Source organism: Pteronotus mesoamericanus, unplaced genomic scaffold, assembly GCF_021234165.1.
Source record: "Pteronotus mesoamericanus isolate MK-2021 breed Mesoamerican mustached bat unplaced genomic scaffold, CSHL_Meso_final contig_502, whole genome shotgun sequence".
NCBI classification, from domain to species: domain Eukaryota; kingdom Metazoa; phylum Chordata; class Mammalia; order Chiroptera; family Mormoopidae; genus Pteronotus; species Pteronotus mesoamericanus.
This window is the reverse complement of record NW_026555187.1, coordinates 609,202-631,522: the sequence shown is the minus strand read 5'-3', so window position 1 is coordinate 631,522 and position 22,321 is coordinate 609,202. Positions and strand designations below refer to the sequence as shown.

Sequence of the window (22,321 nt, the reverse complement as noted above, 5' to 3'; positions counted from 1 at the left end):
ATTTTAAGTTCAGGCTCTCAGCAAGGTGGACCCCGCCTACCCACCAGCTTCCCTTTCTTTCCTGTATATATGCAACATCCAGACAACCTTTCCCAGGCAGGCCTGCTCCTATCCCATCTCTTAAATCCTACTCACTCTTCACAGCCTGGCTCAGGAGGACTGAGGACAACACAGGACAGGAGCTTTTGAGTTACTGAAAGTGTTCACGCTCTAATAAAGGGATTATAATCCTTACATCATGAAGTTGTGGTATAAAGCCAATAAATAAAATTTGCTAAGTTCATAGCACAATGACCTCTCCATCCCCCTCACATTTGATGACCCAAAAGGCCTTCCTTACATCTCCCCACACATTCTTAAGTTCACACAAATTGTAGTTTATGTAAAAATTTATTTGACCAAAATGTAGAAAAAGTGATACTATTACATATGATACAGTCGCAAGAATCTAAATGAAAAGTGGGTTTTATTCAATTGCACAATTTGCTAGTGTATCTCCTGGGTAGTGTGATGCGCAATAAATAGGAGTGAGGGGCAGAGGAGTTGGGTAAGCTAGAAGCAGGGCGATTTTTAGTCAGAATTGTAAACTTGAGTTGCCCCCCACACTGCTGGGGAATATGGAATGTTTCAGCTGAGATGTTAACTGAAAAAGCAAAAATACAACAAAGCCAAACATGCAGCCCTGTCTATAAAATACTCCATATCCAGTTGAATCAGGAGTCTCCTGGTCTTTTATTAACTTGGTCCTGACTAAAGGCATTAAAGTCCTAGAGAAGTATATCTTTAAATTTACCACTCCCTAAAGTACAGAAGAGATGAAGTTGGGCCAGTTACTTATCTCTGCTGTGAGAGGCCCCTTCTGCCTAATATTTAATTAAAAAATGCACTTGCTCAATTATTGATGGCTAGCAGTCTTTTTTGACATGGCTTCCTGAACAGGACTGAATTCCACCATATTCATTCCTGCTGAGTGGATGGCCTCATAGCAGAGTAATTGTTATGGCTATTTCTCAAGCATTCTCATGCTGACTGTTCAGAGTTCTGCACGGAAGAGTGTGGAAAAGGAATGCTTAGGTTAATCTATCTCTGGCTTGTGGCTCCCCACAGCAGCCCAACCCCCCTATTTCTGCTCTAGATGGAAAACCTCCACCCATTTCAGTGCGATGGTCCCTGGCCTCCTGTCGTGTGTGCAATGGTGGCCCAGAGGTTCTGTTCTCCAACATTTTACACTGACCAGTGACTAGATGTTAGAATCTGTGCTTTTAAAATATGGGTTTGTCTAATCTCCCGGGAACCAAATGCCTTCAGTCTCAAAAGTCTAATGTTCAGTAAGAAATACCCTGCCCAGCTTAGAAATAAATGCAATTTAAGAATAAAAATAGAGCTGAAAAATCTGGTGCCATTTGGGAAGAAAAGGGAAGGGATTAGATTAAACTGGTGCTCAAAGCTTCTCTGATACAAAATATTTGGTCAGATATTCATAATTTGCGCAGATGCGGTAACAAAAGAAACTTCTTACAAGAGAAGAGAAAGACATGGAGGTCTGGAGCTTCTGTTGGAGCAAGACTCTTCTGGTTTTGGTTATATACAGTTAAGTTCATTTAGTGTCTGATCCAGTGTCTGATGTAAGCCCACGTTCTCTTCTTTGGCCTGGGCAAGTTTTTCTGGGGAGAAAAATAATTTAATAAGCATCTTTGTTAAAGGCAGGGGCGGGGGGAGAAGGTTTCTTAAAATCCATACACCAGAGCAGATGTCATAGCAGAGAAGGGACTGTGCCTTTTAATTTTAATAGAACACCATGGAATAACACTGCTGAAGTTCCAAATCTGGGAGTCAGGTCAGATTGCAGGATAAAATACGGGGTGTTCAGGTAAATCTTAATTTCGGGAAAACAAGTAAGTTTTTTAGTATACGTATATCCCAAATGTTGCATGAGATAAACTTTATGCCAAAAAATTATTCATTGCCTAACTGAAATTCAAACTTAACTGGGTGGTCTATATTTTAATCTACTGTATTTGGCAATCCTCAAGTCAGAACACTGGGATGCAAGCCCCAGCTGCACCAGTTACTCTTGCTAGGTCTCAGTCTCCCCATCCATCAAATGGGGATAACAACACCACTGCGAGTTACTATGAGAAATGAGAAGTGCTTCAGAACCTATGAAATGTTACACAGACATTAAGATTTTAGTCCTAGATATGGGTGACTTAATACACTTCTCCCGTAAAGGCCAGTTAATTAGTCCTTGAGCTTTTGGGAGAGAGATATAACCCTGTGACCCATCTTTCCTTTGGAGTCTCTGGGAATGGCTGTTGAACTTCCAGGCATTAATTGTGTTACCATATTTTGTGGCATATAATGTGCACCCACGTTTTTGGCCCAAACTTTCAGGAGAAAAAAATCTTTTAATTTTTTAATCCGTTTTTAATTTATTTATATTTAGATACCTGTTTTTTTGTAATATAAAGGAATTTTAGCATTCATTTTTTAACATTATGGTACAAGAAATTTTATGTAACAAATAATTACCAAACACAAGAACAAATACAAGGTATTTCAGGTACTACCCACTTATAAGGCACATCCTTATTTTCCCTCAAAAACTTGGGCAAAAAGCATGCATCATACACAGCAAAATACAGTATTGTGTCTCTGTGTCCACAGCAATGTAGTCAAACCCAGGGAAATGCAACGTGATTGAAATTTAAGCCAAGCTATGGGTATGTTATTAAGTGATTGAGCTGACGAAACACATTTTTCAAAAAAGGTAAGATGCCACTCAGAGCTATGCACGACCAAACACGAGGGAGAACTGGTTTGCCATGAGTGATGGCTGATAAGGGACTAGGCCAAGACTCATTAAAATACTGAAGGGAAGCAAAATGTCTCATAAAATGTGATAGGATCAGTGTGGAAATTTTCAGAAGAAAAAAAGTGCACAAGATGGCCGCCTTTCAAATACAACCCCAGAACTCTCATTCGAGGAGGCGCTTAAAGAAACAGCCACTCTGATCAGGGAGGATTCCCCGCAGAGAGGCAGCAGTGAGCCAGGCCTGTCCAGTCAGGAAGGACACTTGGGGATTGAAAGCCTACTGCTGTGTGAACCCACTTCTCCATGTTCTCACTTAATCCTCACAATAGCTAAGATACTCCCTTTATTTTGCAGAAAAGCGCAGTAGCGTGTTCAAGGCCACACAGATAATGTGGTAGAGCTAGACTCTAAACCCAGATACCCCAACGATAAATCCTGACCTCACCTCACCTTGTCACTGGATCCCTGGCATCTACTTTTGCTATTAGGCCTGAGATAAAGTAACTTTCCTTGAAAGTGTTACTGTAATTGCCCTTGAGAACCACGAAAGGCCCACAGGCTGTCAACAGGCAGTGGTCGGTCTCCACAGCCCAATCCCACCCATGAGGCTCCACTTGGGTGCTTGGCGAGGCAGAATGACTAGAGAAGCAGGGCTATGGCTGTTTCGAAGGGTGGAGGCTGGAAAGATCCCAGGAACAAATACACAGAGAGGGCGGAGAGAATACACCCGCCTCCACACAGGGGTGGATGTATGACAGGGCGCCACGGGAGTGGTTTGTGCCGGGGCTCCCGGCGGATGGCAGTTGGAAACAGGGAGATGCTGGGGATGGATGCGTATGGGTTGTTCATGGGAGATGTACTTTGGAGCAGTGACTATAAAGAAAAATCGGAACAGAGGTGCCAACATCAAACAGGATGAGGAATAGCAAACTATAGGGACCCAAAACTGAGGCTAATTGGAGATTTTCATGCCATTTTCAGGTTTGAGGGGCAGTCTGGAAGACACAGCTTAGATATCAATGTGTCAGAGTTACTGGGGCAGCAGGAGGTAGTGGTGGTGGAGGGGAGGGGAGGGCTGAACAGACTTCGAAATCTGGACTTTCTTGGAAAAATCTGTGAGTTTTCGGTCACTGTAAACATGACCTTTTAATACCCACAGGCTAACCAGTTCTTCTTCAACCAAAGCAAGGTTCCTGGTTCTAGTAACTCAAGTATGAGGGGAGGGAGATGTTAGCATCTCAGGTGACTTTGTCCGGAACTCAGGAAAGATCACCTGAGTTCCTTTTTCTGTCACGCCAGCAGCTTCCTCTCCCCTTCCCCAGTAATGGGATGCTCTTTCATTCCTTGTAGGGTAGTTTTCCAGGGCAAGGCGTAGAGGAGAGCCTCATGGGTGAACTTCCTCCCAGGACCAAGAGCTGGAGAGATGGCCCATGAGCCATGGACACATAGGGAAGCCCAGGCACCGCTCTCAGAGGGTAACAGAAACAAGCGCAAAATGGAATAGAGACCAAAATGTGTTGCCGCTGTTTGAATCCATACAGCCAACCCCATTCAAAGACAGCCTCTTTTCAAAGACAGAAGCCTGCTGGTTCCTGCAGGTCCTGCTGACTCTGTGAAGCTGCTTAAGAGGGTGGATGAATCTCCACTCTAAACAATTTCTGTTTAGGGAAAAACAGCTACTGGCACGCAGATACAGTTAGCTAACCCCACGTCTGCGAGCTCGTGCCAAACTGGCTTTTGTTTTCACGCCATCAGCAAAGAATCATGTGGGCACAATTTTCTTTCTGAAGTGAGCTCTTCATTTGAACTGCCCACTTTCTGTTGCAGCCACGGTCAAGGGCGTCACGGCAGCTACGGCTCAAAAGCGGCAAGTGGAGAAAATGAAAATAGGAGGGCATGCAGGTAAGGATCGCCTGTCTTTATTTCAGTCACAGACGCAGCAGAAGGCGGCTTGAGGGATCAAACCAGGAGGAGGAAATGGGGAGCTTCTAGAAGCTCATGGGAGCGCAGGCACCACAGTGAGAAGGCAGACGGCAGTGTGGCTAGGACAGGGGGCAGCCCCCCTGCTGCCTCTCAGAGAGAGGTCATGTCGTTGAGAGCATGGTCCAGCTCCTCGCTGATAGCCTTGTACTTGAGCTTCTGAGCGTACAGCTCGTCTAGAGGGTGGAGGTCCCCAGGGAGAGAGTTCAGAAGAGGTACAGGGGACAGAGCGCGAGGGTCGGAATGGTGTGCCACAGGTGAGCAATGAGAGGAAGGAAAAAGAGTGAGAAAACAAAGCATGAACTGAGAGGAAGTTGTGACGTATGGAAAACAAACAAGAAAGCAAAAGAGCGACAGAGGGACCTCTGAGTAGTTTGAGATTCTGCAGGGAATTAGAATGAACCATTGAAAAGAGAGGTGACCAGAAACTACAGAATTTCTCCTCACCCGTCTCCTACCTTGGGTGGTTCTGGACTTTCAACGATGTCACTCAGTTCAAAGGTCATACTTCGGAAGAGGAGCATTCGCTGTATATGGAAACCTCATTTCCCAAACCACACTCCTGACACACGGTATGAGAAATGAGCTTTGCATCCTTTCTGGGTGAAAGGCAGCTTGGGGATTCTGTCTGAACCCCAAGATCTGGACAGTCCTGAATTATCTCATGAAGAACAGAGTATTTTTTTAAATTGGAACTCTACAAGAAATTCTGGGATCTGTGGGCACCAGGCTTGCAGACTGGAGTCTTTATTTAGTCTCTACTTGTCTGTATTTCCGTTTTCTCACATAGTGATAAGCTCTGAGCTCTCTGGGAGAGAGAGCTTCTGCAAAAATGCAAGGCATCTAAAAAATGCAAGGCACCTCTCAGAAATGAGGAAATGGGAGAAAATTCTAAGGACTTCTTTTTTTTAAACATCGGCCATATTTGGGTCTTTGTACTCACATGTGGAGCTAATTACCAAGAGAGATTTTATTTCTTGAAAAATGGCAACCCACGCCTGAAGTTGATTTGCACTATAGATTCCAGTGCCCCAGACTTCCAGATGTGACATCGCTCTTCACTTTACTATCCTAAAGTGAACACGGCCCAGCTCAGCCCCTGCACAGACTTCCCCCAACTCTCTGTGGATGTGCCAGGGAGGGGGAGGCAGAGCAAATACAAGTAGGCGGTAATTTCATACCTTCCAGGTCATCAATTGTCTTTTCCAGTTTGGCAACTGTTCTCTCTGCAAATTCAGCACGGGTCTCGGCCTAAGGAAGAAGACCGGAGTTACTACGATGGCTTCAAGGCCAGCGCCGGGAGGAACTTGACCAGCTGGATGTGATCACTCACCTCTTTCAGTTTGTCAGACAGGAGTTTAATTTCTTCTTCATACTTATCCTCCTTTTCAGAATACTGTGGGAGAAACCAAAACACTGCTTTCAAAAGGAGAGTTAAAAAGGCATAAAAGCACACCAGTTCCCTACTCCTTGGGGTCAAATATGTGTTTTGCCTAAAACATGCCTAAGAAGCAGAGTAGAAGCAGACACCTTTCCAGACAGAAGAAATGTGTGCAAAACTCAGAGACCCTGTGGGAGACGGCTCAGGGACAGCACTGAGCTGACAGCTCGAGGTCAAGTGTGGCGAAGCTGGGGCGAAGGATCGGATGGAAACGCATGCTCTCACGGCCCTTCTTATCCGCATTTCCAACCTCATTTCCCACCAGCCTCCCCAAGGTGCGGTCTACTTCCTCAACAGATTTTGTGTGTTCTCTGGTCTCCCAGCTCTTTTCTACGATGGGGTCCCCAAGGATGGAATGTTCCTTTCCTCATTACCGTTTGTTAGAAATCACATGTCTTTCAAGACTCCACTCAGATTAATATTAGCTATTATTTATCAACTGCTTGCTATGTTGCTAGATATCCTCAATCCCATTTTACAGATGAGTAAAGAGGTAATTTGTCTAGGGTCACATAGCTAGCAAGTGACCAAGCCATGACTGGAACTTGACTCTGGAATTTGAGCTCCTGGCCATCAACATATTCTAAAGTCTTTTTTTTTTTTAATTTTTAAAAATTCTTGTTCAATTAAAGCTGTCCCCATTCCCCACCCCGCCCCCACTGCTCTCCCCTGGCCTGCCCACTGCCCCACACTCAATCCTCCCCACCGTTGTCCTTGTCCGTGGGTCCTTTATTCCTGTTCCCTCACTTGACCCTTCCCCTTCTTTCCCCTGGTATTGCCTTCCCCCCGGCGCCCCCGTCACTGTCAGCTTGTTATTTCCATGTCTCTGGTTCCATTTTGCTTGCTTGTTTGCTTTGGTTCCACTTATAGGTGAGATCATACAGTATTTATCTTTCACCTCCTGTCTACAGCCTTTTTAAAGGTCACTTCCTTGTGATACTTTTCCCAACTTTCCAAGGTCCCTCTGTTGAAGTCCCAAAGCACCTTGTTATCTTGTCAGTCTCTTAACTCGACTCTGAGCTGTCACAGAAGCAGAGGCCACACCGTCACTGTAACATCTATCCCTGTGGCTTCGGGCAGCATTTGGCATGTACACCTGGACTGTATTTATTCATCAAATATCCTGGTAGCAAATAAATGCCAAGCACAAGGCTAGGACTAATGATACAGCTCTAAAGAAGTCAGATACGGACCCTGTCTTTAAAGTTTACAACCTGGTAAGGAAGGCACGCAATTAATTGAGTAATCACGATAAATGAGATCAACCATTATGATAGGAAAAGACGTAGGTAGGGCCACCAAGCCAGGAAACACCTAACCTAGATAAGCGATCGGGGCAGGCTTCTCAGAAGAAGTGCTATTTAAGCAGAGGCCTGGAGGATGACTAGGAGGTTATCAAGCACAGAGAAAAGGAAAGGTCACCCCTGGTTGAATGGACAACAGGTTTAAAGAGCTGGAGGTGACGAGAGAACATGGGATGTTTGTGAAACGGAAGCTCAATGCTGCAGGAGGAGGGAGGGCGAGGAAGAGATGAGGATGCAGAATTCAGCGGGGTGAGCCGAGGGAGACTATACAGTGCAGGATGTGGTCCTATCCTGCAGTGGCCACTTGGATCCGGATACCGCTTCGACCTAAAAAGCCCAAGTGGCCTCTGATATCTGCTGCTCAGTCTTCAAGGAGGTATTTCTGGAAGAACCAAGGGATTCAAGTGGGGGCTCTATATTTATAGGATTATGCTCAGATCTCCCCATGAGGAGGCTGACCAGGCATTGATCTCACATCCTATCTCACATCCTATCTCCACCCCCTCAGAAGAAGAGAGAAGGTGCCAAGACCCCCAGAGGAGGGAAACGCAGTCACCAGATGCCTCTTTCTGTAGGGAAAACACCCCGCTGCTGGGGTCTAAAGCTGCCGCCAGCGAACGCAGATCAGATCCCTGACACCCTGGCATGCTCCCGGGGACCTCGGGGAAGAAAAGAAGCAAGTCCAGCCAATCACTCTCCTACTAAAAGCCAACCACCAACCTTTTCAGAGGCAGCCTCCAGCGACTTCAGGTTGTTAGTGACATTCTTGAGCTCTTCCTCCAGGTCGCCACATTTTCTGCGCAGATACAAGATGTTTGTGTCTTAATCTTCCCTTACAGCAGGCAATTCCCCTAAAAGCAGTTTTCCCAAGGAGGAATCCACACATGCCTGGAGCCTCCCCAAGGAATGCGGGGGAAAGGTTAATGGCCTTCCCTGAGCTGGAGCACTGTGTACTTATCGAAACCCTATCGTGCCCAGCGAAGGCGCGGCAGGCGGGCTGGGGAGTGTTGGGAAGGTCTGTGCAGCGCTCCTGGGCTCCTGCCAAGGCTGAGGCAACAGGGACTCGTGGAATCTATGATTGATGAGGCTGCCTCCGGAAGGTGTAAGAACAAGATGGAGAGCAGGAGGCTGGGGGACAGCACTTGGACAGCAATCAGAGTTTACACCGGACACTCCAGGAAGCAAGCCCAGAATGCATTTGTGAAACCAGACCCGCCTCAGTGCTGCGGGATGCTCTGTGGAGCCGGAGGGCCCAGGGGAGAGCATTTTTGGTTTTTTGGAGCTTTCAGGATTCTGATCAAGCTTCTCACGCCCCCAACTCCGCCCGCCCCGGAATGTGTCATGGCCAAATAATGACTTCAGAAGCAAAGCATTTCAACGCTGAGGCGGGGCGGGGGCTGCCTTCTATAGGTCAGCTTTCTGTTAAGAAAGCACTACCCAGTGAGACACTCTCTCTGGGAGAATGAGATTTCTGGGCTTCTCTGCTACCAGCTGTCTCACTCCTATTTCCCAGTACCTTTGTGGGAAGAGCCAAGACGTGGGCAGCAAGGACGAATGGTTGCCACCTCTCTTTGTCAGCCACAGAAGAGGAAGGACTGAGCAATGAGCCCCAGGTGCCCATCCACTTGAGCGGAGGCTCTGGTTGGTGTTAGCCAACTCCCTCTGGCTCAGGCCCAAAAGCTGAGCTGGCCCCTCTCCCCCAGCCCTGCCCTGCCACTCACAGTTCCGACACCTCCGCACGCTCCTCTGCCCTCTCCAGCTCGCCCTCCAGGATGACCAGCTTACGAGCTACCTGCAGAGACAGAAAAGATGGTAGGAAACTGACCCCAACCGCCACACTAGTAGGATGCCTCCCAGTGCACACGGCGAGGCCACGTCCAGACGATCTGCCACTATGGGGCTCTCTGCTGTTGCTTTAACTCAGTCCTGGGGGCCATCAACATTCTCTCCCTTGGGTCCCAGGAGAGAGGCGGATGGGAGGGGAAGGAAGAGCGGAGACCATGGAGGCAAGGAGAAGGGGGACTGAGCTTCTACTGTCTGAAGACCCACAGCTGGGGACCACGATCCCCAATTTTAGCCAAACTGTGCTCAAATAGCTAGCCAGCTGCAGGACAAAAAGTGACCTGGCCAGCTGGTCTCCCTACCAAGTCAGACAAGTGTCACAGAATTCCCTAGGACTTCTTGGCATCATGGAAGATGCAGTTCCCAGCCAAGTGTGTCTCTGGAAAAACAGATGTGGATACAGATGGACAGCTGACCTACCCAAGAGCTTCCTCTGGGTGGCCCCAGGGCCTCCCTATCACACGTCCATTTCCTCCCCACTTCCTGCCACCGCCGCCATCTGCCAGCCCCACGCACCTCCTCGTATTTGCGGTCGGCCTCCTCGGCGATGTGCTTGGCCTCCTTGAGCTGCAGCTCCTGGATCTCCATCTTCTCCTCGTCTTTCATGGCCCGGTTTTCTATCACCTTCATTCCTCTGCAAGGAGCAACCTGGTCATTGCTGCCGCACGTGGCGCCCCCTCATCGGGCCCCTCCCCGCGCCCCCTCATCTAAGTGCTTCTCAGACACCGGCCAAGACCTGGGCTCCAAAGAGGAAATCGTGGAGCTGCTCACACGCACTTTTTACTGTTACTGAACGCCGGGCACTGTTCTAAGTGCCTTAAACGTTAAAACCGCCCCATGAGGTAGTAGGCACGTTGTCCCCATTTCACAGAGGAAGAAACCAAGGCACAGAGAGGCTCAGTGACTTGCTTGAGGTTATATAGTAGTTAAGTGCAGAGCTGAGACCCCAACCTGGTGGTCTGACTCCAGAGCCTGTGTTCCCATTTTAAATCATCTCCACCTGGTAACAGGGTGCACTTCTACTCCAGCCGTTACTACAATGTGATTAGAGGCCTGGGCCAGCTTGGTCAAAGACGAATTCCGCAGCAGTGCGACAAGCGGTGTGCGTGTGTCATGGAGGATTTCCAGAAGAGAGACCGAGGGGAAAGGTATTCTTCAGTGAGGGCGCTGTACAAGAAAGCCCCAGAAAAACGACACGACACAGCAGAAGGTCAGGGAGGCCAGACTGCAGGTGGGGCACTTGAATGACTCGCCAAGGGTTTTATGCTGAGGGGACAGGAAACTGCCCAAAGTTCAAAAACAGGAGTGAGTGGAAATGAGAACAGTGAACGGATTGCAGTGGGAAGCCCAGGGAAGAGCTGATACCAACAAGGCGAGAGAGGAAGACAGCGGATCCCTCCTGGGCACTGCTGGAAGCCTCCCGTGACTCAAGTGGCTGACCATGAAATGAGCGCCCTCTGGCCTGCGCTGCTGGGACTGATCCAGGGAGGATCCGCGCCTCCCAAGAGGCTGCCCCAGGGCAGCATCGCAATTGTCGCGCCCACCGAGAGCAGGGGAGCACACACTTCTGCTGTCCAATAAACGCTTCCACTTGGGCTGCCACTAGCATTCTCTGCTGACTGTCACGGCACCCTGCACACTTGTACGAGGCCTCAAGATGAGAGGGGAGCAAGCTGGAGAGCCGCTGCGGTCCTGGGGAGATGGAATGATCCGCCCGCGGCCAAACAGCAAGTGCCGGCAGGACCTGAACCGAGATTCTCCAGCTCCTGAGTACAGAATTCCTTTTGCCAAAAACATCAGTCTCCAACAACGCCTGTCACCAAAGGCTTCTGGTGACGTGATCCAAGTGACGGGCAATTCCAGGCTTGCTGGCTTTGCCCTGGGGACATCTTGAAAAGGAGACATCCAGCCAGGCTGATCTGAGAGGGCACACGCAGCTGACCCAGGCCCCAGGCGCAGCCACGAGCACCCTGGGATGGGATCCTCACATTTCCCACAGCTGCCCCCTCCCTCCAAGTGGCTGAAGCAGAGCCTGCCCTGGGGCTTGAACCCTCGGCGTGGGCTGTTGCACCGCATGGGCAGACATTTCCTGCTTGGGCAACTCCCAGAGTGGATCTCCAAGATCCTAGTTGGCTCCCTGGCCCCCCCACCCCCATGGTTGGCTTTTAATCTCCGTTTTTGGTCACCTCAGCACAATCAGGAATGACCCCTTTGGAAGAGTTCATCCCGGAAAACCACGGCGGATGGGTTAAGCGAGAATTCTGGTGGAATTGTGTGCCGGGCGCACACCAGCCTTCAACTTGGCCCACACCGTCGCCACCCAGGGAACCCATTTACAGCATGCGAGGGTGGCTGCTTCTGTGAATCACACAATCTGCGAGCACTGCGCCAGAAAACTGTCGCGCCCCAGAAGACGGAGCACCCAGGAAGCCCAAATGCAGGGCTCATGCCACGAGGGTGAGAAGCATCGTCAGTTGCAAGTTTGTGCGTGTCCCCGACGTGCCGTTGTAGCCACCCAGTAGCCAAAGCCTGCCCAACAGCATTGTTCACAATCACCTATGCATGGGCCATTCCAAGTTTTTACCTGCCTCCTTCTCACGTCACCCTGGCAACTGATGTCTTGAAAACAGAGGAGATGCAGTGGCCCTCAGCCTCTGCACACTGATCCCTACGGCAGTCATACTTGCAGTTCTAGCTGCCCATCTTTTTTTCTCCCTTCCTCTGCTGGTGAGTTCTCTGTCACCATCCCGATGACAAACACCTCTATATACTGCGTGACGGTTTTCAAGGCGCGGTCACACACTGTACGTATCTATGTTTGTTCATGTCATGTGATTGCATGCACTCGCACCCCTGTTCTGTGAGGTCAGCCACCCATGTCCTGGGAGCCACCACCAGCGCCACGGGGTTCAAAGCATCCTTACCTCTCGCTCTCATCGGCAGCCTTTTCTGCTTCCTCCAGCTTCTGCAGGGCTGTGGCCAGTCGCTCTTGAGCCCTGTCCAACTCCTCCTCAACCAGCTGGATGCGTCGATTGAGAGCTGCCACATCCCCTTCAGCCTGGGGAGGTCAGAGGTGCAGCCAGGTTAGGAGGCAACAGGCCAGCGGGAGGAAGTCGCCACCCACACAGTGCTTTCCCTCAGCTAACGCCATTCCCCTCGCCAGAGCCCACCCAGGAATCCAGGCACTAAGGAACCCACACTCTTTTCTGGAGGTGAATTTTCTGTATGCCCTTTCCTGAAAACAGCAGGGAACACCCGCCACTCAGCGATGAAGGTGCGTGCCCCGTACAGGATGGGTGGTCAAATCAACACGGGAGAGAAACAAGTATGCCGCGTGCTGCGGGAGGACAGTGCTAGCCTCTCTGTGCGTGGGCGTCCTAGAGAAGAAGGCCACCGGCTCACCCTTGCACATAAGCAGGTCTGTTGCCAGTCACCTCATTGGCAAGATAAGGCAAGAGTACGGAGCCCTTAGTGAAATCCTGGCCATACGCTCGGGGGAGGACGGCAGCCCGGATGGAGCACCGCCCTTAAGTCGATCTGGCCAAGAGATGATGGGACAAAACATAGACCAAAGGCAAGAAACCTTGCTGACACACATGGAAGAGATGCCTGAACAGCGTTACAGGCTTTTCCAGGTGTTTTCCCCACAAGGAAGGAAAGGTGGTGGGGTGTGCCTAAAAGCAAGCGCTTCAGGATCAGAATGTCTTGGCCTGCTTTGCCAGCGTGCAGCCATGTGGCGTTAGGCTGGTTGCTCCATGGCTCTGAGCCTCCCTACCCTATTCCTTCCTGCCTTTGTCTGTCACACTGCTGTGAGGACTGTCACTGAGGGGCGAGGCACTGTACCGGGCATGTGGTGAGTCCCACTAAAGGGCACCTCTGGCAGCCATGATTTCACCTCATTCAATCCTCATGTAATTCACCCGTTTTACAGACGGGAAAACAGAGAGGCCCAGTGAGGTGAAGTCCTGCTGTTCAGTGTCACAAAATTGGTAAGGCATGGCCCCTTGTGCACCAGTTCGGGGCTCCGCCTTTGCTCGACCTGCACCCCGAACCTCCAAGTCCCACGGGGGCTTCGAGGCGAGCCACACCCTGGAAGGGGCGTCGGCAGTGGGTGAAAACGGGGCTCGCCCGAGAGGAGACGTGAAGGCCCAGGCAAAGCCACGCTGGCGTCGTGATACCAAGAAAAATAAGCCTCTGGATTGGGGTAGGCTATAAAAGTGAGTGGGAAACCGCTCCCTCCCCCGCTCCTTTAAACACTGAAAACATGGAGTGATACAGAGGCCGAGGCCGCTGCAGAACAGAAAACCAGGCAGCTCTTCTCAGCTCCAGGCTCCAGCAGCGAGGCAGGTGTTTCTGACGGCGGCCGCCTCCGGGACACCAGTGTGGGGAATCCACCAAAAACCAGTGAGGAGCTCTGTTAAGAAAGGTCTCCCACTCCTTCTAAGGAGTGCCTTTCATTCTTTTTAAATTATGTGAATCTTAACTCCTTCAGCAACTGGGGCAGGAATTGAATCCCGCCCCCTGCTATGTTTTTTTAGTACATTCATAAAATTGTGCAACCAACATGATTATCTAATTCCAGAACATTTTAGTCACTCCACCAAGAAATCCTATACCCATTGGCCATCAAGGAATTGATTTTTAAGATCAGACAGAGGTGTTGGACTTAGAAGTTGTCTTTGAAAAAAGAACTGAGTGGCTCCTTATGCCAGGGACTCTGAATCCTGAAAACCACGCTCTGGGCACGTTTTCAACTATCTGGAATCGAAGGAGTTGTGAGATGCATTCATCTATATGGACACACACATATATATGTATTTTTGAAAAACTGCTAGTCACTGCTAGTCATCTGGGGCTCCACCCCTTCCTGCAATCAAAGCTTCTACACTCTACAAAGGATTTCCCTTATAAGGTAAAAGAGGCTTGCTAGATACATGTGGCCAAGGAACAGGAAGATGTCGGTTAATCACACAAAAATCTAAATGAAACCAGCTGTTGGAGGCAGCCCCAGAAGTCTGCCACACGCCGGCTCTTGGCTTTATCTACAGGCGACTGCGAAAGGGCTTTTTCCCTGCTCCAGGCCCCATTCCTTTGCCCAGGAACCTTCAAGCTTTTCCCCCCCTGACCAAGAGCAGCACGCTTTGAAAAGCGAATGTTTTAAAGATATCTGCTACTTTCCAAAAACATCTTTCTTCCCAAGTGGACTGTCCCACTCCTGTCTTGGCTTGCGGCGGAGGGCCATTTTTAAGCAAAAGTAATTGTCCTCCAGTGAGATGACTTGGGATGAGATCAGAGGGAGGATTACGCCGGTTCCGTGTGCGAAAGAGGCCAAACCAGCTACTGTCGGGAGCCTTCCAGGATTAAAGGCTGCGACTCAGGCCAACCCGAAGCAGTAGGGGGCTCCTACCCAGGGCGATTCCACCTGGCCGGCATCTTCTCCGCTTCTAGGGTCCCGCCCTGAGTCCCAACATTCCAGCTTTCAGGGTCCCTCGGCTTCCACCCCCTCCCTCAACTTTTTTGCCTTTGAGTCTTTACACGACCAGGTGTCCTGTCCCGGAAAATTCTAATTTATTCTCTAAGACTCTGCTCAACCTCCATTTTGAAGCTCCACTGGATGGCTTCCTCCCTGCCACATGCCCAGAAGAGACCCCAAAATGCAAATCAGCCTTGTGTGTCTATCCTCCTTACCCCCATTAGGTGGTGAGCTCTTTTGGGGATAGAGGAAGGGGAGGGGGGGAAAAAACTCCCAGGAATCGTGCACCTACTATGTGCCAGATGCATGCAGGGTGGGTTTATTCCGGGGACCCTCCTAACTACCCTAGGGAGTCGCCATTACCATCACCCCTACTTTACAGATGGGGAGATTCTCTTCTAGGGGTTGTAAGTACCCAGTGGTTAGAGATGGAATAAGAATCCACATCTCTCCCCAGCCCCAGGGTTGCCACCATATATATGTCACATCCCGAGGGGCAGTCAGGGGATGGATACTGGGCGGCAAGGCCCTCTCCTCATTCAGCCCCATTATCTGCCTCGGGCCTTGCGACACGCAGCAGAGGTACAGAGATGGATCGCGGGTCTAGGGCCCCGTGCTAACATTCCAAGGGACTTCTGGAAAAGGCGGGGCCCCTCCCGCGGCCCTGGTACCCGCAGGGACCAGCTGGGCAACGAAAGGCCGACGGCTCAGGGCTGAACTTCCGCCCCTTGCGGGGAGCAGACACGTCGCTGCCGCGCCCCTGGGAACAGCTGGGAAAGTTCAGCGGGAGCCAGGAAGCCTCAGAAGAGGCGAGAAAGTGCGACCTAACCTCCCCCACCCCAGTCCAAGTCGGCCGGTCCAGCCTCAGACAATGGAAGCTCGTTTCCACTCTCACTTCCCGCTCCTAGGTGCAGCCGCGGGTTCCCCCACCCTCCGGACCCGGCGCCAGCTCGAGTCGGAGGGCTGCGTGGTGCCCCCACCCCACTCCGGGATCGCACAAGCACTAGGCCCCATCCCCCCATTTCCCGCTCGGCCGGCCCCTCCCGACCCGGCTGCGCGCTCCCTCCCCAGTCCCAGGCCCGGGGAGGAGGAGGGCGGCGGAGGAAGGGGTCCCAGCAGCCAGCCCCGAGCCGGGGTAAGAGGCGGGGGCGTTCGCGGGTCCGCGATCGGCAGCAGCCGGGCTCGAGGGCGCGAAGGCGGGCAAATCGAGGGTGGGGGAGGTGGACAGCCGCGGTGGTGGTGAGCCGGCGGGCGGGAGCGCGGGAAGCGGGAGGCGCCGGCAGAAGGGAAGAAAGGAGGGCGCGCGGGGCGAGCTGGGGCGCGCGGGGCCGGGGAGGACGCTGTGCTCGGGCGCGCGGCGCCGGAGCGGGGCCCGGGATGGGCTCTCACTTTCTCGCGCCGCTCGCGCTCGCCGTCCAGTTCCCGCTGCAGGCCCTGCGCGCGGTCCTCCGCCTCGTCCGCCTGCTGCTGCAGCGCCTGGATCTTGCGTTTCACCGCCTCCAGGGAGTTGAGGCCGGCCATGGCGCGGAGGCGCGGGGGCGCACGCAGCGGGCGCTCGGTTTGGCTGGACTCGGCTTCGGCGAAAGCTGCAGCAGCCGCGCCCCAGCCCCCGAGCCTTTGCTTGCGCGGGTGCCGCCCCCGCCCCTCCCCGCCCCTGGCCCGGCCGCCGTCGGGGCGATGAGGTCACCCGGCCCAGCCGCCGACGTCAGCACCGCTGGGGGAGGGCCTGACGTCGGCACCGCTGGCCGCAGCTGTTGGAAAGTGCCCCTTTTCGGGACTTATTTGGAGAAAGCACAGGGAGGCACCGCCTCCTCTTCCTCCTCCTCCTCTTCCTCCCCCCCTGCCCGAGGCTCCTGCCCGGCCCTGCCGCGGGCGGCCGCATTCCTGCGCACGTACGTCCGAGGCCTTCTTCTCCGTCAGCTCCAGCTTCTCTTGTGTGTCCTTCAGGTTCTCTGAGTATTTGTCCAGTTCGTCCTCCGTCCCCTTCAATTTCTTCTGGAGATGCGTCAGCTCGTCCTCCAGCTGGGGACAGAGGGGGTAACGTGTCAGTCTGGGGGCCACGTCCCGTGGCAGGGGCTTCCCCCACATTCACAAGAGTCCTCTGTCTCTCTGGGCCTGTTTCTTCATCTGTAAAACAGGGGATAACAATACTATGCACCACTCAATAAATGCTGCCTGTGAATATGATTTTCACATCTTTCCTTGTCCTGGGACCAGATGGGCTTCTCTTTTTGAGGGGCCCTCAGTATCCTTGGGGAATCCAGTACAGCTTTGGGGAAACTGACGCTTCTCCCAGATTCACACATTCAGTTTTGCATCTCAGTTTTAAGGGTGCAGCCTCCTGGTGATCTGGGTTCAACTGAAAGGGGGTCTCATACTTCAGGCCTGAACGGTCCCTATCTCTAGCTAATGCCCCTCTAGTTCTGCAGCCTCCCCCTGCCCCAGCCAGAGAACCTTTCTAGGTGTATGTCCTCCCCCTGCCTAGAACCTGTCATGGCTCCCCTTTACCCAAAAGAGCGGTTCTCACACTGTGTCACAAAAATACCCTGTAAAGGTTGAAGGGCTGAGACCACTCCTGGACTTTGGGGGCTTGAATAGGAGACAGCTACCTTGAAAGACCACTTACTTCTGAAGCTCAGTTTAAATCTTTTAAATTCTTGGGTATCTGGCTTGTGTTCAGTTTAATAACAATGTCCCCCACAGTTCCCAAATTTTGAGTCACCTTTGTTTATCCTGAGGGTCTCGGCCCCCTCCCTACACCCCAGTTTGAGAAGCTCAGGCCTATGGGACACAAACCACACAGTCCACCTCTCCATCCCTGTCGCCCCTCAGCCTCAGTCAGTGGGCAGCTCGGGAAAACTCCAATAACCCCAGGTTGCCTTTCCCCCGTCCTAATTCTGGGCTGGGTGGTTAGTCCAGCTCATGCTTTGATTGGACTTACGCCTTCTTCGGTAGTTGGACCCCTGATCCTGTCCTTGCTCCCAGGCTGCCCCCACGGCCACCCCACCCCCTTCCTCCTCCCGCTGCCTCTTCACAGCAGGAAGCCCACAGCATCAGAGTAACTTTCCCCAGGTCAAGCGGCACAGGAACTGAACCCACTTCTAAACAGGCCCTCGTGCTGGGCCTGCCTTCCTGCATCGCTCTCTGACTTCCTTCTCTTCCTTCCTGAAGAGGGTATGTTATAAAAGATGCTGTGCCTGCAGCTTTTAGACCAAGCTGGGAATCTGATCCGGGTTACGTGGTCATCCTCAAGACGTGCAAAGTGTGGGAATGTGTGTGCGCGTGGCGGGGTCAGATTCTTAAAAGGGCTCCTGTCCCAAGGTGATATCACCTAGCCTCCCATCCTGAGGCCTCTGGGTGTTGGATGCTGAGCTGGGGAATGGGGAGGGGGTTGAAGGGTCAGAGGGGTGGGGAGGCGGGCAGCAGCTCAGGCCTAAATCAAGGTCTATGGGCCTGACCTTGACCTCTAGGCCAGGAGCCCAGAAACCTGAGTCTACGCGTCAGCTGTAGGATCCTTGTCCTCTTTTCTAACCTCGGTTTCCTCTTTTGTAAAATGGAAGCCTTGACATGGTGGTACCTGAGTGCCTCAGAGAGCTACAAAGATGATTGGGGTTCTGAAGACCTTTTCCAGAAAAGTCTGGACAGTGGGTGGGGACTGGGATACAGTGGGCAGGAGGCTATGATGCATTAGGGATGTGCAAGGCCTGTTACTGGAGGCTCATATTATAGAGAGGTAAACTGAGGAAGTTTACCAAATGAGGAAGGAACTTGCTCCAGGTCATACAGATAGGGGATTTGAACCCTGGTCAGACTGACTCCAGGCTGGTTTGCTTGACCACTAGGCTATACTGTGCCCACTGCCCAGCACACCCTCCTCCTGCTGACTTCCCACACCCAGTGCCAAAGCTCCCTTTCCTGGGGGGTTTGTCCTGCTATTCTGGGCAGAGCCCTTGTCATCCCATTGGACCCTCCAGTCCCTGTCCCTCTGTGGCCCAGCCCTATCCTGGAGGCAGGGGGCATCCCTCTGTGTTTGGCTCCATCTCTTCCAGCCTGGGGCTCCTTGAGAGCCAGGCCTGGGACCGGGTCACTCTGGGCCTCTGTATGACCCAGCACGGGGCTGGGCACTCACCATGGAATCCTGGAGGAAGTTCTCAGAATGAAGCAATGACACAACCCCAAGCCCTTTTGTGGTTGGAGCCGGTATAAAAAATAAATAAGACTGACACTAAGCAGTTCCTTTCACTCAGAATTCCACACTCAAGGCAGGCAGACAGCCTCGCTGGGTGGGCAGAGCCTTGCCTTGGCTCTGGGAGGTCTCGGGCAGGTCACTTCCTTCTCTGGGCCTCTGTTTACCTGCCTGTGAAACAGCTGGGAGGGTCTTCAGGCAGGGCTGAGTCAGGATGTGGGGTCAAAGGCCAGCTGTGGCGGATGTTACTGCCCTGGGAGAGGAGCGGGCAGGAAGCAGGTGGGCTGGGCCTCTTGGTCCCATTCCCACATTCAACAGACAGGTGGGGGTGGGGGGTAAGGGGGCTTGGAATCGGGACTTTGCTGCAGGGACCCTGAGGGTCAGGCTGGTCCTGAGACCCACACTCTGGCTTCCTCTGAAGCGTAAGGCACTCTGGGTAAGTTGAATCCCTTGTCACATCCTGCCTCCGTTCCAAGGAAGGACTGCCATTGGCCCTGTGGGGCTCTCGCTTTTGGTTTGGACCTCTGGGGCCTTGGGTTTTATGCCCGGCCATTGAAAGCATCATTTGCCCCCATTTTTTAGGTGAGAACACTGAGGGCTCAGAGGAGAGCAGCAATGTGCCCTGAGTCACAAAGCTAGATGATCCAGCCTGGATTTGAGCACAAGGAGGCTTTGGGGATGGGGGTGTGGGGAGAGAGAATGAGAGTAGAATGAAAATGCAGCTAGAGGCCAGAGAACCTGTCCTTGCCCCCTTGGCCACAAGCTTCCTGGAGGCTTTGAGGAGCATTTCCTTTTGAACTTGAGTTTGCCTTGGCAAAGTATACTGTATCAGTCACTCACACCTTAGTGAAAATTAGAATCATCAAGTTGCTTTTGTTTGCTAAGCTGCCCTTGGTGAGGGCTGAATGATGGATGGAAGCGGGCAGCTCAGGGCCAGCACAGGATGGGCGTCTGTTTGTTAGGGAGGGGCACAGGGAGGGAGGAGGGACATTTGTGATGGGGAGGGCTGAGGTGGAGCAGACCAGTGTAGCTGTGTCACAGCCGCAGGATAAGGGTAGAGGGAGGAGCCCAAAGGGGAAGTAGGGAAGAGCAGGAAACAACCCTGCTTTTATCAAACACTTACTTTGTGCCAGGTGCCATGACAAGGGATCTACCTGCATAGTCACCACAAAGGAGGTACAACTGTCTCTACCCCATTTCACACAGGAAGCCACCAAGGCACAGAGAGAGGTAAAGACGTTTGCTCCAGGGTGCTCAGTGACCAAGCTGCGAACAGAGCCAGTCTGAGCTCAGCCTGTGCTTTTACCTGCCAAGCTGGCCTGGCTTCTGGGCTGGGGCAGGGCTGGGTAGTTGGTATCACTGTCCTGGGCAGCTTCTGGGGCTTATTGGAGACCCTGCCACTCCTGAGAGCTTGGCGATTGACTCTGGGATGTCAATGAGCCCTGTTGGGGGCAGGGCACTACGGAAGGGGCATGGCCCCCCTTCACTCCTCCCACTGGCTGCTCTGGCCACCTAGACCCTGACCACGACCACGACTGACTGACTTCAGCTCTGCCCCAATCCATGGCCTTGGGACTGCCCAGCCCAGACCTCTGCCATTGCCCCTCCTGTAAGGGTGCCTGATGTACCCTTATTGCCAGAGCCTCCTGGGATTCTTGTCCCCACAGCTCTGGGTCCAGGGCCCCCGTCTGCCGCAGACAGCCCTGCCTTGCCCTGCTGAGTTCGCACCAGGGCCAGCGAGGGCACCCCAGAGAAGCAGGGTCTCAACGGGATTCTCAAAGCTCCACTCACCCCGGATCCACACCTCCCCAACCACGGATGGGGAAATTGACCTCTGGGGACTTGGGTTCCATGCCCGGCCGTTAGGAGGCATCCCTTGCCTCCCCAGCTGCCCGTGCGGCCAGCCACAGCCAGCCCCGCCTCACACCCGCTCCTGGCCACCCTTCCTGGGCGGTCACCAAAATGGGCCCACAGGTTCACAGTCACACAGGCACAGGGTACCCTCCCCCCACCCCCGCAAGCTTTGCACTGCCGCCCTCACCTCCACAGGCGCACACATCCAACAGAAAGAGTAACTCCCGCCAAGCACACACGGGCCAAGCCCAACGCAGTCCCCTGGACACACTCACCCTGGCCTTCTCGCACATTCCATTAGTCATGCCAACTTTTGCGCACACACACACACGCACACACGCACACAGGCAGCCTCTCCCCCCGCACACGCAACCCCACACGGGCTGACAAACACACCCGCACTCCTTCACACCCGCTTTCCGACAGCCACATGCCCATACCTCTCTCTGCACGTTCTCATCTTCACAGCGATCACATTCCTCCACACTCCAGCCAAAACACGCACACACGACATGTAAACACATGGAAATGTTTGAACACACTCAAATACACTCACACACAATGTCCTACAACCACCCCATCCAGTACACATACACCCCCACGGACACAGTCACCCCAACACACCTACACACGCCCTCAACGTTTGCACACACGCACATCCCTTCTTACTTGGTTCCCACTGGTCCCGTTGGGTGTGTCCAGTCACCCCTCTCTCTCCCAGCCCAGGGACCCACCCCCTCCCAGGGAGGACAATGACAGCCTTACTCTTTCTTGGCTGGAGCATCACCACCTGTCCCCTTCCTAACCTCCTGGTACCAAGGTTTCGGAGAACCCAACCCTCAGCCCCAAGCTCCACCGGCTCAGAGAGGGCGCCGGGCAGCCTGGCGCCGCCCCGCAGCCGCCCCTCACCTGCTTGCACTTCTCCTCAGCAGCTTTCTTATCTGACTCGGCCTGCTCGGCTCGGTCAATGGCATTTTCCTTGTCCAGTTTGAGCATTTGCATCTTCTTCTTAATGGCCTCCATGGCTGGGTGGGAGAGGCGCGGTGGCGGGGTCTGTGTCGGGGTCTGAGGCTGGGGCCGAGTGAACAGCAGGGTGGAGTGGAGGCCCTTATAGCCTCCCCAGGGTGTGCCGCCCTGTTTGGGCGCGTCTTGGAGGAGGCCCAAACCCAGGCTGGCCGGGCCAGCCACCACTTGCTCTCTCAGGAGGACTTGGCCAGCTCACCAGCCGCCCGCAGCCCATACCTTATTTGGGCCTAGGATTTTCTCAAAGGAAAAAAAAAAAAAAGGCCCGACCTGTTTCCATTTTTAACCTGGTGACACAGGTCCCTTGTGAGCATGGGGGCACAATGCTGGCCCAGGAGGGTCCCAAGGGGCCTGCTGGTTGGCCTCAATTTCCCCATCTGTGGTTGGGAGGCTGAAGAGGGCT

The 22,321-nt window shown here is 52.8% G+C and overlaps 1 protein-coding gene across 4 annotated transcripts; it reads right to left on the bottom strand.

Moving 5' to 3' along the window:
• Window positions 1-365: 365 nt before the first annotated feature.
• On the bottom strand, window positions 366-21,972 carry TPM4 (tropomyosin 4). 4 transcript variants are annotated; one of them, XM_054578839.1, is made up of 9 exons: window positions 21,805-21,972; window positions 16,752-16,877; window positions 12,307-12,440; window positions 9,899-10,016; window positions 9,262-9,332; window positions 8,261-8,336; window positions 6,129-6,191; window positions 5,977-6,046; window positions 366-1,664 (listed from the first exon to the last, which is right to left on the bottom strand). In XM_054578839.1, exons 1-9 carry the CDS (start codon window positions 21,916-21,918, stop codon window positions 1,582-1,584), a joined length of 855 nt encoding a protein of 284 aa, XP_054434814.1. In that variant the 5' UTR covers window positions 21,919-21,972; the 3' UTR covers window positions 366-1,581. The 4 variants fall into 4 exon arrangements, with proteins under 4 accessions (XP_054434814.1, XP_054434815.1, XP_054434816.1 ...); XM_054578841.1 differs by lacking the exon at window positions 366-1,664 and adding an exon at window positions 4,858-4,971; XM_054578840.1 differs by lacking the exons at window positions 16,752-16,877; window positions 21,805-21,972 and adding an exon at window positions 16,245-16,495 and having other exon boundaries at window positions 370-1,664.
• Between the last annotated feature and the right edge of the window lie 349 nt (window positions 21,973-22,321).

Coding starts and splice junctions, on each gene's coding strand:
- TPM4 (XM_054578839.1), bottom strand. CDS start 21,918: ATGGAGGCCATTAAGAAGAAGATGCAAATGCTCAAACTGGACAAGGAA. Junction 16,878..21,804: donor CTGAGGAGAAGTGCAAGCAG/GTGAGGGGCGGC, acceptor CTCTGTCCCCAG/CTGGAGGACGAGCTGACGCA. Junction 6,047..6,128: donor TGTCTGACAAACTGAAAGAG/GTGAGTGATCAC, acceptor CTTCTTCCTTAG/GCCGAGACCCGTGCTGAATT.